Below are 15036 nucleotides of genomic sequence, written 5' to 3'. Positions count from 1 at the left end.
ACTGATGATGACAACATACCACTTTCTTCTTCGAACAATTTTTCCAAATAATTTTTTGAAGCTGTCAGTTTCTGAAGTTTGGAGAGGTGCAGGAATCCCAGTGGGAGGTAGGACAACTTGTTGCTGGAAATGTCAATTTCCAGGAGCCTGGAGAAGAAGGAAGTGAAGGCACCAGAAGAAAGAGGGAAAGCCTCACAGTTACACTTCTCTGAAAGCATCTCTCTTTTTCTCCTTGCAAAAGGTTAAAGAGTATGCATTGAAAATGCAGCAGATATCATGTTTATTCACTGCATTCCTGTCACTATGGCCTGTGGAGACAAAGTAAACCAAGCCTCTCTTTGGTGAAGCCGGGTCTCATTGACCAACAGGGACGAAAACCTTTCTCACATATGTGTTAGCAGAAGGAGCTGGTGGCCTGGATGCTGCTGGGAACCCACAGAGCTGTGCTTTTAGCCTTTTGGACCCTCAAGGCTGCCCTGGTTAAGGACCCCCCCCAACTCCATGGCACTAGGTTAAATTTTGTGTCCAGGCTTCTTTCCCAGGGGTTATTGCTGACCCTAAGCCCTTTCTGACATTCTTATGTCACTTAAGCCTCAGCTTTTGAAATCAGCTCAAATCCTTGGCATTTCAGTTGTGGCTCAGCAGGTTACAAACCCAAATAGTATCCATGAGGATGACGGTTTGATCCCTGACCTCTCGCAGTGGGTTAAGGATCCGGCATCACCGTGAGCTGTGGCGTGGGTCACAGATGTGGCTCGGATCCTGTGTTGCTGTGGCTGATTCGACCCCTAGCCTGGGAACCTCCATATGCCGCAGGTGCAGCCCTAAAAAACAAAACAAAACAAAACAAAAAAAAGAAAGAAAAGAAAAAAAGCAATCAGCTCAAATACCACCTGGAATGAGGCCTTGCAGGTAGGTATGCATCATGCAGGGGGAGGTCCTCCCCCTCCCCACGCAGCCTCACCAGGAGGCTTGGTCCTCTTCCCAAGGCCTCCCTGACAAGGAGATGGGGGCTGCCTACACCGTCAGCCTACTGCCAGAGTTCTGAGGGATTCGGTTTCTCTGAGGCCCTGCCCACTCATTTCGCTCGGAGGTGGACCAAGAGCTGGGGTCTTTGGGCCCCCTGGTTTCTGCCAGCTCCCCTCCCCTGATTCCTGTGTGACTGACATCTCGGGTAAGCAGGCTTGCGTGGCCGCCAGCCAGTGGACAAACCATCCCGCTAGACCTCTAAGGTTCACCTGGAAAGGAGGCGGGACTTCATGCCCAAGAGCTTGCCTAAGGCTGGGCAGAACACTCTCCTCCCATTTTAGCTGAAAAATCTGTTTTCAAAGGCACCAACCACAATCAGGGAGCATGATCACAGGAGGATGGGGAGAGTGGCCAGGTTCCGGTTCTCACGCCAGGGGCTGCAGGGCAGGGGCCCACCTGGAACAGATGATTTCGTCCGATGACTGCACGCTGGGCAGCTCCCCCAGGTGGTTGTCTGAGAGGTTCAGCTTCCGGAGGTTGATCAGTCCCCAGGGGATGACCGAGGGGAGGGATGCCAGGCAGTTGGCAGAAAGGTCCAGCTCCGTGATCTGGCAGGAGATGTCGATGAGCCAGTCCAGATCCACCCAGGGCAGCTTGAGGTGGGACCATTTCACATGAAGAGCCTGGATATTGGAGAAAGCGGAAAGGCACATACTGGCGATAAGCCCAGGGTCCGTGCAGGCTTGGGATGAAATGATTATTCACGTGAGAGTCTATCTGCTCGTCTCAGTGGAGTCCCAAGAGGCTGGGACCCTGTGGACAGGAGGAGGTACCTATTTGTCATGCACCTGCATCCCCAAGGTGATCTCTGCACAGCTGCAGCTACTTACTCTCCAGCCTCTAGAGGGAGCATGTGAGCTTAGTGTCACCCCTTTCAGGGCTGATGAGAGCCAGGTAGGAAACAAAGCAGGAATGGCCTCTGCTCTGTACAGGCAAGGCCACCCTAGTTTGGAGGAGCCTCACAGACTGGAGAAGAAGGCTGAGACCCAAATCTGGGACTTCTTACCTCCCTTCAGGGCTCTCTTCCCTGTAACTAGAGCAGTTGCCGCCTGCAGCCGCTTTACACCCAACTGGGTGCTTTGTGGATGGGCTGCCTCCAGAGAGAGAGACTGAATATACAGATAATGGACAGACTGTATATAAAAATGAGAACTCTGAGCCACAACATGCAGCAACCTGCCAGGAAACTGACCCCCTTATCAATAATAAATAGTCCAGGAAGCCAGACTTGCAGAAGCCATACTGCAATGTCTAGTAACAATCCAGGAAGCTAAACAATAACTTCTATAACAACTGGCCCCAAATGGCCAGGACTCGATTGATAAGTGACAGTCTCCCTAATCTTGTCCCTGCTTTCAACTTAGAATAACAAGGAAAGCCAAATGAGCTCCCCTAACCCTTCACCTAGGATATCCTCTTCTGGTTAGCTGCCTCCAGCTTCCCCATCAACAGCTTCTAGTCTGGGCACACCCAAGGCTTCCCTTTATCCACAATAAAGATTCTCTACTCCTCTGACAAAATGCAAGGAACAGCAAGCTCTGAATATGTCTCCTTTGCTTTTTTTATTGGATTGGGTCATAAAGGCCAAGAGTTTGCTGGAATATGTGGGAAAAGAGATCTGGTCAAATTTGCATGGGCAAAGCTTTTTTCTCTTTTTGATTATCAAAAAATTGGGGGTTCAATTAGGTTTCTGGGGAAAGGAAATTGGATTTTTGACTTGTTTCTCTAAAGCAACCAGAAATCCATATCAGAAAACTAGAGAAACAAAAATTACTGCTTTACTAACAGGCAAATCTAACAACCAGACAGACAGGGAAAGACACCAATAACAGGAGGTAAGTTTGCTTTCAAAATTGGCAGCAGCAGACCAACTTCCTTATCTGGCCACTAGGGGGCAATGTGTTCCTTCTCGTTATCTCCTTAGCTAACTTGCTGGGATTGGAAAGGCTGGGTCTACTACATCCTCTCAAGGTCTACTCTCTGAACCAAGGAGAAGAGGGATTGTCTCTGCCTGTCTTTCTCCATTCACCTGGATGGTGTACTGGATTTTGGGTCATGAGAATGGAGCTTTAGTCTCAGTTGCTTTTCTTTTTTTTTTCCTCAGACAAGTCAAGCTATTGATGTAGACCTGTTTTTATTATTATTGTTTCCCTACTTATTTATTTATGGCCACACCTTCAACATGGGGAAGTTCCTGGGCTAGGGATCAAAGCCATGCCACAGCATCAACCTGAGCTGCTTCAGTGATAACACTGGATCCTTAAACCACTACGCCGCAAGAGAACTCCCCCTCAGAGGTTTTTGTTTGTCTGTTTGTTTTTAAACTTCAAAACTGTAGAAAAATTGAACTAGGACACAATGCCTATCCATTCATATACTCTTCACTTAGACTCACCAACTGCCAGTATGTTGTCTCATTTGGCTTCTTGCTTTATCTCCTGTTCCTCTACACACAGATACAAGCAAACGCACACACATTTTCATTTTTTCATGAGCCATTTGAAAGTAAATTATAACCATTCTGGCACTTTATGCCCAGATATTTCAACAGGTGTCTCTGAAGAATAAGAATATTTTCCTACAGGAGAACCATATATTTATCATTTTCAGGAAATGGCATTGATACACTATTATCACATCCACAGTCTATGTTCAAATATTCCGAAATATCCTGGAAATGTCTTTTTATAACTATTTTGTGTCCTAATCCAAGATCCCAACAAGAATCACACATCACATTTAGTTGTCATGTCTCTTTTCTTTAATCTGGAAGAATGTGCCTACCTTTTTAGGTCTTTTTCAATGTTAGCACTGCCAAGTTTTCAAGTCATTCTAGTCTTGTGACTATCTCATTATCTGAATTAACTCAGTTGTTTCCTACTGATTCAGTTAAGATTCCATTGAAGCAGTTTTGGCAAGAATCTCAATGTTGAGTCCTACCAGTTAAATTCCAGCAGAGGGCCCCTGATGTAAGGCTTTTCACTAAAGTGATGCCAAGTCTGCTGCCTTGCTTAAGGTGGTATCTGTCAGGTCCCTCCTTTGTAAAGTTCCATTTTCCTCTGTGGTGAATTAACAATCTGTGAGGTGATATTCTGAGACCCGTGAACATCTTATGTTACTGCATCAGCTCACCCAGTGGTTTCAGCATCCACTGTTGATCCTGGCCTGACTTAATTAGTACACGATCAGTTACAAAGTAGTAATTTTTCTAAAACTACCATTCCTTCTACATTTGTTATCTCTCATTCTTCTGTGCAAAAGGGCGCTGCCTCAATCCTTTTAAATATCACTATGGATTCACGGATTCTTTTTAAATTCAAAGTATTATAATTCATTATTATCTTGATTTATTTCCATGCTCAGGCAGTCCCCAATTTGACCAGTGGGAGTCCCATCCAGGGGGCTCCAGTGTTCCTCTGACATATCCCTATTAGTTTTGGGTACTCCCTTACTTCCTGGTAAAACAAGATGTTTGAGTCTCCTCTGGTGCTTTCCAAGTCCTGGCCCTCGAATCTGCTCTGATTCCCTTTAGCAGAAAATGGTATTTAGAAACCAAGATCTGGGTATTAGGTGTGTTCATTGCTATTGGGCTGTCACTGATTCTTGGCCCAGTGATCCAGTACAACTCTGTATTTAACATGAGTGCATTCTGATGCCTCCAATTTGAATCCAGCCATATGGGCTTTTTTCCTGATCCTTCTGCAGTTCACAGTTGTATCATCCTTCACCTTACTGCTCTTTGTTTTAATCTGTTAAATAAGCAGTTTGGACCAGATGATGTCTAGATCACTTATGGCTTTTGGTGCTAAGAAGGCCAATGGCCTCCCACGTATGGGGAGCCTTGGGGTAATCATGAGCGCCAATCTAGGAGCCATGCCAGTCTTTGCAATGCCAAGTCAAAGAAGGTCCTCCAAGAGTGTGGCTGCCTCCACTTCCTGGGTCCTCAAAGACACAGTCAGGTCCCAGGGCCAGGGCCAGACAGCTGGACAGAGAGCCAAGGTGTCTAGTCTGCAGGCTAACTCTTCCCACTCACCCTATGTCACCATTTTGGTCACTCAGTATCAAACAGATTGGATCTGAGCAGCAAATGGCAGTCAAATGTAAGATGAAAATGAGGCTAGTTTTGGATTTAAATAACAAACTTTAAGAGTCTATTGAAAGTCTTATAAATAAAACTCTGCGGGGCCATCAAAAATAAATACAACTATAGGAATGACTCAGGTTGTGATTGTGACATGAATCAATCAGACATCCTTGGGTGGTTTGCCGAGAAGTTTCTGTTCTGACAATGGCAACCCTCCTCCTGCATATCCTCCTTGTCCTCTGATTCCTGAGCTGTAGCCCTGATCTGCATAAGAAGTGGGGCATTGGGCAAGTCAAGGTGGAGGTGGTACTTTCTCAGGTCCTACCAGGGTCAACTCCCCTTGTAGCAATCTGCCTGCGGATGTCATGCTACACTAACTCAGCCCTAGGGTCATCTCCTCCTCCCCTGATCCAGCAGGTGGTGAGGCCATCCGGAACCCAGATAGCATGCCTCTCCAGTGCTGGGTCTTGTCTGACTGTATGTGAAGTGCAGCACCTGCCTAGCATGCAGCAGACACTCAATAAATGTTTGTGTGCTGAAAACAAACAAGCCACTGGGACCAGAAATCCATCCATTAGCACCTCTAACCAGATCGATCATCCTAAAACAACAAGGTCTGCTCAAAACCCATCGACCCTCTCCCATCCCAGCCTGCCTGCAGCAGAAGATACAACTTCCTTCCTCAGACAGCCCCACGCCTCTACAATCTGCCCCAAACACCTTCCAGATTTCTGGCTCACTGTCTCCTCCATAGCCTCTGTACTCCTGCTGGCAGATGGCTTCTAGGGTTAATAGCCTGTTCTAAGTAGAAGAAACTGGGGAAATGGGCCTAGTCTTAGAACAGAGGATTCAAAACCAAGGGCACACTGCCAACTAAAGTGCAGAAACTGCCTATTCATAAATGAACCACAGGGCTCAGAAAGTGGACCCAATACTGAAATTCACAGGAAGGCGTGTGTGTGTGTGTGTGTGTGTATCTGCTATCAGTAACTGACTGGCCAATGTGCCAAATGGCTTCTACATGCTCTGGGGGCTGCAAGAAACACAAGGCTGGTGGGTCTGCAGCTAAGAGAGTTTTGCAAAAGCTTACACATGTGAGCTGGCCTCCTTTTAGTTGTGGGTGTCACGAGGTTACTCAAGGATGTCAGAATCTGCAGGTGGGCTGGCCTCTGCCTTTGCGCTCTGTCCTGCCACCATGACAAAGCAGAAGGGAAGCTCCCTGATGGCTTGCTCCCTGTTGGAGTTCACGGCCCTCTCCCCTCCCATCTAAGTCCTACTAATCCCACAAGCCCTGATGCAAAGACTACCCTTTTCGTCCCCCCACCCCCAACAAGGCTCTGTGTCCTGGCCCAAGTTATGTAACAAGGATGCTGTCTTACTTCACCTGTGCCCACAGGCAGCAGCAGTGACCTGGGGCATCGCTGAACCTGGGCACTGGGTGGTGGAAGAAGCAGATGGTACAGTTGGAACCAAGGCTTGGGGAGTTCAAAGCTTGAAGGGAAGAGCTGTGGAGGTGCTACACAGGCATCCTGTCACCCTAACTCCCTGCTTTCTTGGTTTTCCTGAACTAAGAGTATGTGATGTTGACCACAAAGCCAGGAGAGAACACCTGGAGGGAAGCTTACCTGTGCTTCTTTAAGGGGCGCTGTTTCTCAAAAGTAAATCATCAGTAAGTGAGTATCTGAATGTGCCACAGAATTCCCCAGACATGAAGAAGAGGAGGATCAGACACGAAGCAGAGGAGGAAGCAGATGCCACCAGTTCCTAAACTTGAGCTCTTTCTAGTCTTACACTAGAGTTTCTGCAGGGTTAAAATCTGTGAAACTCCAGCCCTGGGGAGAAGTAGCAAAAAGCAGAAGTCTGAGAATGGGATGACCTACTGCATATTCAGACATGCTCGTGAGAAGACTCCTGGGCTGGATGGAGGTTGGAAAAACATGTAAGACTTCTACCTGATCTTGCATTAGTCTGAAAAGTTGCATTTACAAAAGCTACCTTCCTTTTGGTGCACAGACACCCCAGGGTGCTGAAGTGCTTCCAAAGGGGCAGAGAGGAAGAAAAAATGAAGAGTGCACAGTACCCTTAACATTGAAATTGAGCTGGGCAGGCCCCGAAGCCCTCATTATTTATTTGTGTTTAGTTCGGGCAGGATCACAATAAACCAGGTTCTGAGGGAGAGAAGCCAGCAATTGTATAATTAAATCCATTCACGCTGAACTGCAAAATCAAAGACAGCTGGCTGTGGAGATGCCATCCACTCAACAGGGCCATGGCTAAGATACATACAGTCCAAAGGCAACGGATGGAAAACGTGCTTCTCTTGGTTCTTAAGCATGAGCGCTTTCAATTTGGGGCCAAAGAGAAGGGAAATACTCTCTCCCAGAAGGCACTGTGCGATGACTTGAGGAACTTGTTTTCTGAGGTAGTGATGGTGACAAGGACCAGTTCAAGGGCATTTGGCTCATTACAGACAGTGACGTTTGGGGGCACCTCTGCAATAAGAAGGTCTCCTTGTCCTGTGATAGAAGCTGTGGTCCAGGAGGGCAATTACCTGCCTTTGTGTAATGCTGCTTGATGCTTCCAGACACACATACCATGGTGGATGAGCCACTGGGCTACAGTGACATCTCTCATGCTTTTTTGTCAGTGCAACCCTATGGTTGACGAATATAATTGTTCAGTGGAGGGCTGAAAATGACATTGCTTTTAACCTGGCTTTAACCTTGAGAGCTGTGGGGCTGGCAGCTGGGCTCTGAGCTGACACAGAGAATGGTTCTCCATTCAGTGCTAGGGGTGTGCCTCTGTGATTTGGAGAACAGCCTCACCAGAGCTAGTTCCAGTGTTTCCTCCTCACTAGGTCTCTAAGCAGCCCACAAAGAAGGATCTGCACCCACTGTCCCTTGAGGGGATAGACTAGAGCTCAGTGACAGCAGAGCAGGACACCAAAGGCAGTCAGCAGGATCAGTCTCTTTAACCAAGACACACGTGTTAAAATGGGAGCAATACATAGAACCTTCTAAAATTCACGAATCCTGGGCCCGCGTAAAACCCATGCCTTTCTTTTTGTGGATATGTAGTTTCTTGGGTGGTGGTTCCTTGTAGAACCAGCCAGGAAGACAAGAGCCACCATCCGCTAGGTGAAGGAGCAGTCAGGGCACCAGATGCCAGAGGAGCTGCAAAACCACCAGGGCTAATCTGAAGGGAAGCAACTCATGAAAAGGCCTGAAGAACAAGTGAAAAGGGACCTAAAAAAGAAGATGCTCAGAGTGGCAGAGCCAGGCATAGACTCTGAAGACACATCCCAAGTCACATGAGTGATGTCTGACTGCAGAAGGGGTTTCTCCACAGATGCCAATGAGGGTGGTAAATCTCAAATCTGCCAGTATTCTCTGGGGGCCCAGACTGTCAGAGGAGGTTCTGGGTGACGGGTTCAGCTGGACAGGGGATCAGCACACTGGACAGGGTGGCTCCCGTTCAGCCTCCGTGTGCTGGTGAGGTCAGCAGATGAGAACATCCTCGTCCCAGGAGAAAGCCCTCACACGAGGCTTCCAGGTATCCACTGCTCAGGTCTCTGCATTCGCAGGGACAGGCTTTCAGGAGGGAGAAGTGGTGAGAGTGGGAGGATGGGAAGGGGCCCAGACCTTGACCGGCTGTCCATCTCAGCATATGCGGCAGCCATGGCAGTTGGACGGCCACAAGGATGGTGTCATGGGCTGAACTGTGTCCTGGCAAAAGATATATTGAATCCTCAGCATGTCAAAATAAGCATATTTGAGCTTATTCAGAAACAGGGTCTTGATAGAGGTAATCAAGTAAAAATGAGGTCATTCCGCAATCCCGCTCTTGGGCATCTATCCGGACAAAACTCTACTTAAAAGAGACACGTGCACCCGCATGTTCATTGTAGCACTATTCACAATAGCCAGGACATGGAAACAACCCAAATGTCCATCAACAGATGATTGGATTCGGAAGATGTGGTATATATACACAATGGAATACTACTCAGCCATAAAAAAGAATGACATAATGCCATTTGCAGCAACATGGATGGAACTAGAGAATCTCATCCTGAGTGAAATGAGCCAGAAAGACAAAGATAAATACCATATGATATCACTTATAACTGGAATCTAATATCCAGCACAAATGAACATCTCCTCAGAAGAGAAAATCATGGACTTGGAGAAGAGACTTGTGGCTGCCTGATGGGAGGGGGAGGGAGTGGGAGGGATCGGGAGCTTGGGCTTATCAGACACAACTTAGAATAGATTTACAAGGAGATCCTGCTGAATTGCATTGAGAACTTTGTCTAGATACTCATGTTGCAACAGAAGAAAGGGTGGGGGAAAAATGTAATTGTAATGTATACATGTAAGGATAACCTGACCCCCTTGCTATACAGTGGGAAAATAAAAAAAATTATAAAAAAAAAAATGAGGTCATTAAGATGGGTGCTCCCCGAGTATGATGGGTGCCCTCATGAAAGGGGGATTAGACACAGGCAGACACGTGCAGAGGGAAGACAACACGAAGACATGGGAGAGGACAGCATGTTGCTGGAATGATGGGTCTACAAGTCATGGAACACTGAAGACTGCCAGCAACCACCAGTAACCAGGAAAGGAACAGGGCGTGGCCTTCCGCTGGAACTTCCAGGGAGCTTGGCCCTACCAACACCCTGAGGTCACACCTCCACCCTCCAAAACTAGAGACAATACATTGCTGTTATTTTAAGCCAACCTGTGTCGGTTACTTTGTTACTGATATAAATGGTAACAAGTCACAGGAAGATCAGAGAAGTCAAGATCTGAGAATCTGGAACATTCCATCAACAGAAACCCACAGATTAAGAAAGGAAAAGAAAGAAGCAGAGATTCTTGAAAGCTGAAAAACTGTCTGTCTCTTGGGATAAGTAGACTGGAAACATAATAAAAAGGTAAGGAAACAGGACGGCGAAAGTAGCCAGAAACTTAGGGAAAAGCCTGGGGGGGCTCCATGATGTAAAAGGAGAAGGCCCAGAACAACCTGAGAACACTAACCGGAGGGGAGGACAGCCTTCCTTCTAAACTCGGAAGGACGATTATTTAAAGTGACACAGTTATTAAATTAAATGACTGAGAGAAAAAAATGAAATCTGTTCTCACAAAAGCCTGCCCGCTAAAAATATTGTAAATGCCAGAATCAGTAGTGATTAGCTACTAATATGATTTCAAACCCACAAACAAAAAAAGGGAAATAAGAATCCTGTTGTGACTTCTGTGGTGCAGGTTTGATCCCTGGCCTGGGAACTTCTGCATGCTGCAGACGCAGCCAAAACATTAAAAAAGGGAAATGTAACTAAGGAGCCAGATCAATGAGTACAAAAATACTTACAAGAAAACCTATGATGGCATTTTATTTTACTTTTCATTTATTTATTTCATTTTATTTTTTGCTTTTTAGGGCCACACCCGCGGCATATGAAGGTTCGCAGGCTAGGCGTCCAATCGGAACTAGAGCTGTAGGTCTACACCACAGCCGCAACATCAGATCCAAGCTGCGTGTGCGACCTACACCACAGTTCACAGCAACGCCAGATCCTTAACCCACTGAGTGAGGCCAGGGATCTAATCCACAGCCTCATGGTTCCTAGTTGGATTTGTTTCCCCCGCGCCATCATGGGAACTCCATGGGAATTATAAAGCTACACGGCAGTAAGAATGGGAGATCACCAAAGAGGAGGGCACAGGAGAGCGAACTGTTTTCAAATCGGTATGAACTTGTGCATAAATTGATTCCATTCTGAATAAGAGGCAAAAGGAAAAGGAAGAAGCAGGCAAGAGGGCAAGCTTCCTGTGCATCTTATTCCTAGACAAAGTCAAGGTAGAAACCAGTGGTGAAAGCAGAATTAAAAGGTGTCCAATGATTTGGACATTAAAAAATGCCCTTTCAAAAAATACTTGGATAGGAGAGAAAAACCAATGCACAACAGCAGAACACATTTTTAGAGCAACAAAAGCATCACAAGTAATGGAGGAAAAGAAAAAAAAAACCAAACAACTCTGAGCAAAAAGGAAAAAGCAAAGCAAATAAACTAGCCCTTTCCTGCCCAGAATGGAAAGCTAAAAGAAATCAGGGAAATGAAAACAAAGTTAGACTAAAAATAGAAAAACCAAAATGAAGTAAAAACAGGGAACTTGATAAATAAAACCAATTCTAGAGTCATTAGAAAAGGATAAAGTTGATCAATTGACTACATTAAAAATAAAAGTATCTTAATAGTTTAAAAATGGAAACAATAACCTAACAGTCGCATCAGAAACAATGCTTAAGTTATGGGAGATGTCCTCAGCCAGAGCTAACAAACCAAATAATGATGTCGAAAGGCAATACTTACTTCCACAATAAACAATTTTCAATGACACAATCAGAAAAAAAAAAAAAGGTATGTGAGACAAACAAATAAGGAAAGTAACTAAAGAATCACTCCCCAAAGGCTCTGAATTCAATATAATACTTTTTCAATCAAATCTTTCAAAGAACAAATCATCTCTGTGTTATACACATGGTTCCTTGACAGAAGACCCACTTCATTTACTGAGAAAAACCAAACACTTTTTCAAAGCCATTACAATTCTAGGCCAACTACGTGAACACACATGGATGCAAAAACTGTTACACAACCTCTCGAATGGAAATCAGTAACTGAATTCAAAGGTTTAAGTTCTGTGACCAAGCAGGATCTACACCAAGAGAACAGCACTGTGGTGACTTACAGAAAACCATCAGCCTATTTGGTTGAAGAAAGAGAGACCCTCTTTTAATCATCAGAATGCCAAAACGTATTTACAAAATTTATCACCCTTTCTTCGCTAAAATTCTTAAAAATAGGTAAACAAGGTTTGTTTTAAAAGCAACATTATGCTTTTGCCCTTTCATTTCAGTTATTCCTTTTAAAAATAGGAAGCTTACAAAAAAACACCCCTTCCAGCATAAAAATTTTGCTAATAGCAATTTGAGAGCAAGGAAAAAAAAAGGCAAGGAAAAAAGAAATAAAAATACTACCTTTGCAGTTACTAAGCTACTCAACTTACAGGTGAAAGAACTCTGTATTTCCTCAATTTTTAAATAAAGACAAAAACTTCTACCTCACAGGTTTGTATAGAAGATTAAAGTAGAATGTTTGGCAAAGTACTTTGTTAGCCATTAAGTCCTATGTAAACAGAGGGTTATTACAAATATAAAATTTTATCCACCCACGCACCCATTCTTCATTCATCCATCCATCCATCCATCCTTCCTTCCATCCAAGCAACCGTCTACTCATTCTGTTCCAGACCCTACAGTGAGGGGCAAACACAGGGTGAGCAAAACAACAAATCCCTGCTTTTGAGAAGCTTCCAGCTTGATGGGGGGTGGGGGGATTGATATTAAACAGGAGTATTACCCAAACAGGCAACCCCAGATATTGTTAAGTGCTAGGGATAAGATGAAAGGAAGCTTTAGAGATGGAAGAGGGCATTTGACCAGGGCTATGGGCTGGGGACAGACTTCCTGAGGCTGCTGTGTGGGGCTGGGGTGTAGAGAGAATACTGGCAGCCAGGTGTCCATGTGGTGTCCACCCTACAGGTAAAGACTGGGCATAGAGTTCCTCTGCTGCTGGACATTTGGGGCTTCCCACCCTACCTTCTCCTTACACATTGCAGTGCTATTTTTTTTTCAAATATTTTTCCCATTTTTTAAAGTTTTATTAAAGTATAGTTGATTTAAAATGTGATAATTTCTGCTATACAACAAAGTGATTCAGTGATACATACACGCATGTCCATTCTCTTTCAGATTCTTTTCCCACATAGGTTATCATAGAATATTGGGTAGAGTTCCCTGTGCTATACAGCAGGTCCCCGTTGGCCAGTTGTTCCACATACTACAGTATGCATATGCTAATCCCCAAACCCCAGTCTTTTCCTCCCCACAACCTGTTGCCTTTGGTAACTATGTTTGTTTTCAAAGTCTGTGAGTCTGTTTCTGTTCTAAGTAAGCAGTGCAATTGTTGCAATTACTTTTTTCCTTTTTTTTTCTTGGCCACCCCCGCAACATGCAGAAGTTCCCAGGCCAGGGATCAAACCCTCGCCACTGCAGAAGCCAGAGCCACAGCAGTGACAACACTGGATCCTTTAACCACCAGGCCACCAGGAAACTCCACTTTTAAAAAAAAATTATGTCCTAGAGTTATCTTTCAGAAGGGAAATACCAAATTCAGAACTGTTCTCTGGGAGAAAAGAGTTTTATAGCTTTTGTCACATGACGCCAATTACTTTCCACACAGATGGAACCGATTTATAGTGCCAGCAGCAAGGCTCTGGTGCCCCTCCTCTTTGACCCTGCCAAGTGTCTTACTCAGCATTTATATTAATTTTTACTAGTTTAATAGGTAAGTGACAGTACTTTCAAGTCATTTTAATTTGAATTTCTGTAATTGCCAATAGGGTGTATGTTTCAATGCCATGATTTACTGTCTGTTTTCTCATACGTAAATTAACTATTTCATTTCTCTTAACTTCTAACCCAGCGGGATTTGGAAGCAATGTGGTGGCAAGGTCCAGGGCTCTTGCTTAGTCACTGCTAAGTCCCAAGCATCTAGTAGGTGATCTATAAACACTGCCTGGATTAAAATTAATTATCAACTGACCTATAATTGCATCCATCATCTCTTTTGGATTTCAGGTTTGATTAATTCTTTTTTCTCAAGTATCTTCTATGGTTTTTCTTTTTTATATTCTTTTTAAAATTCTATTTTACCATATTAGCATAATATAGTAAAGTTGTATTTTATCATATTACTATTTTACTATAATTATAGTAAAATGTACTGTAAATAAATTTATTTATTTAATTTATTTTGGCCACACCAATGGCATGCAGAAGTTCCCGGCCAAGAAGCCACAGCAGTGACAATGCTGTTTTTTTAAACTGCTGCACCACCAGGGATCACCTAAATAATTTTAATTTCTCTTTTTTGTGATCATATATGTTTATACACCTTTATATATCTTTAAAATTTCAAAGATATTTTAAAGATAAAATATATATTACATATTTGAAAGATAAAACTTTAAAGAAATGTAACCATTTTTTGGGTCTTTTTAGGGCTGTACCCATGGCATATGGAGGTTCCCAGGCTAGGGGCAGAATTGGAGCTGTAGCTGCCACACTACACCACAGCCACAGCAATGCCAGATCTGAGCTGTGTCTGCAACCTACACCACAGCTGTGGTGACACTGGATCCTTAACCCACTGAGGGAAGACAGGGATTGAACAGTGTGTCCTCATGGAAACTAGTCAGATTCATTTTCCGCTGAGCCACGATGAGAACACCACCATTTACTTTTATAAGTGGAATAAATGTACTTTTTAAAAATATATTCTGATGAGTTTTCAATGCTTATCTGGAATTTATCTGCATTTTATGAGTGTACTTGTCTATGTCTATACCAAAATTCCAATGATATTTAATAATGTTTCCTTTTTTCTCTTATTCTTTCCTTATTGTGTTTTCTAGTTTGTTACATAAGTTCAAGGAATAGTTTTAGTATTTCTGCGTCTCTGTGAATCATTTCCCCCATTTTAAACTAAATACAAGTGGTTTATAGAACTGCTTTGTATGTCTGCCCATCTAGTGGTACAGCCCGCTATGAACACCCACCTCAAGTGACCCAACTATCCATTCTCAAGTTCTGAGACACACTTACCACGTAGACAGTGTCACAGTAGTTTATTCCGTAGGCTTCCACAGGGAAAATGTATGAACAAGAGTGAGACAGCACTGCCCACTCTAAGGGGGTATGAGGAGCTGAGAAGTTGCAAGGTATAGAAGCAGAAATGCTGAATAAGACTTTGTACCAAAAATTAGGCCTAACCTGGGATGAGGGTGTCCCCC

At 44.2% G+C, this 15036-nt stretch overlaps 1 protein-coding gene across 5 annotated transcripts in view; it reads right to left on the bottom strand.

Moving 5' to 3' along the window:
• LRRK1 (leucine rich repeat kinase 1) overlaps positions 1 to 15036 on the bottom strand; it is a 130240-nt gene that overhangs the window by 49676 nt on the left and 65528 nt on the right. For all 5 annotated transcript variants that reach the window (XR_014815340.1, XR_014815342.1, XM_021098586.2 and 2 more), the window contains 2 exons: positions 1426 to 1652; positions 20 to 147 (listed from right to left, as the gene is read on the bottom strand). Coding sequence is in view for 3 of the 5 variants with exons in the window: in XM_021098586.2 (XP_020954245.2) it covers positions 20 to 147; positions 1426 to 1652 (355 nt within the window). In the remaining 2 variants the exon portion in view is untranslated. The remainder of the gene's footprint in view (positions 1 to 19; positions 148 to 1425; positions 1653 to 15036) is intronic.

This window comes from Sus scrofa, chromosome 1 (assembly GCF_054392235.1).
Source record: "Sus scrofa isolate SSC_HxYL_T2T_F1_AM1 chromosome 1, Sscrofa_HxYL_maternal_Yorkshire_Landrace_v2.0, whole genome shotgun sequence".
NCBI classification, from domain to species: Eukaryota; Metazoa; Chordata; class Mammalia; order Artiodactyla; family Suidae; genus Sus; species Sus scrofa.
The sequence above is the reverse complement of the archived record's forward strand: the minus strand, read 5'-3'. Positions and strand labels throughout refer to the sequence as shown.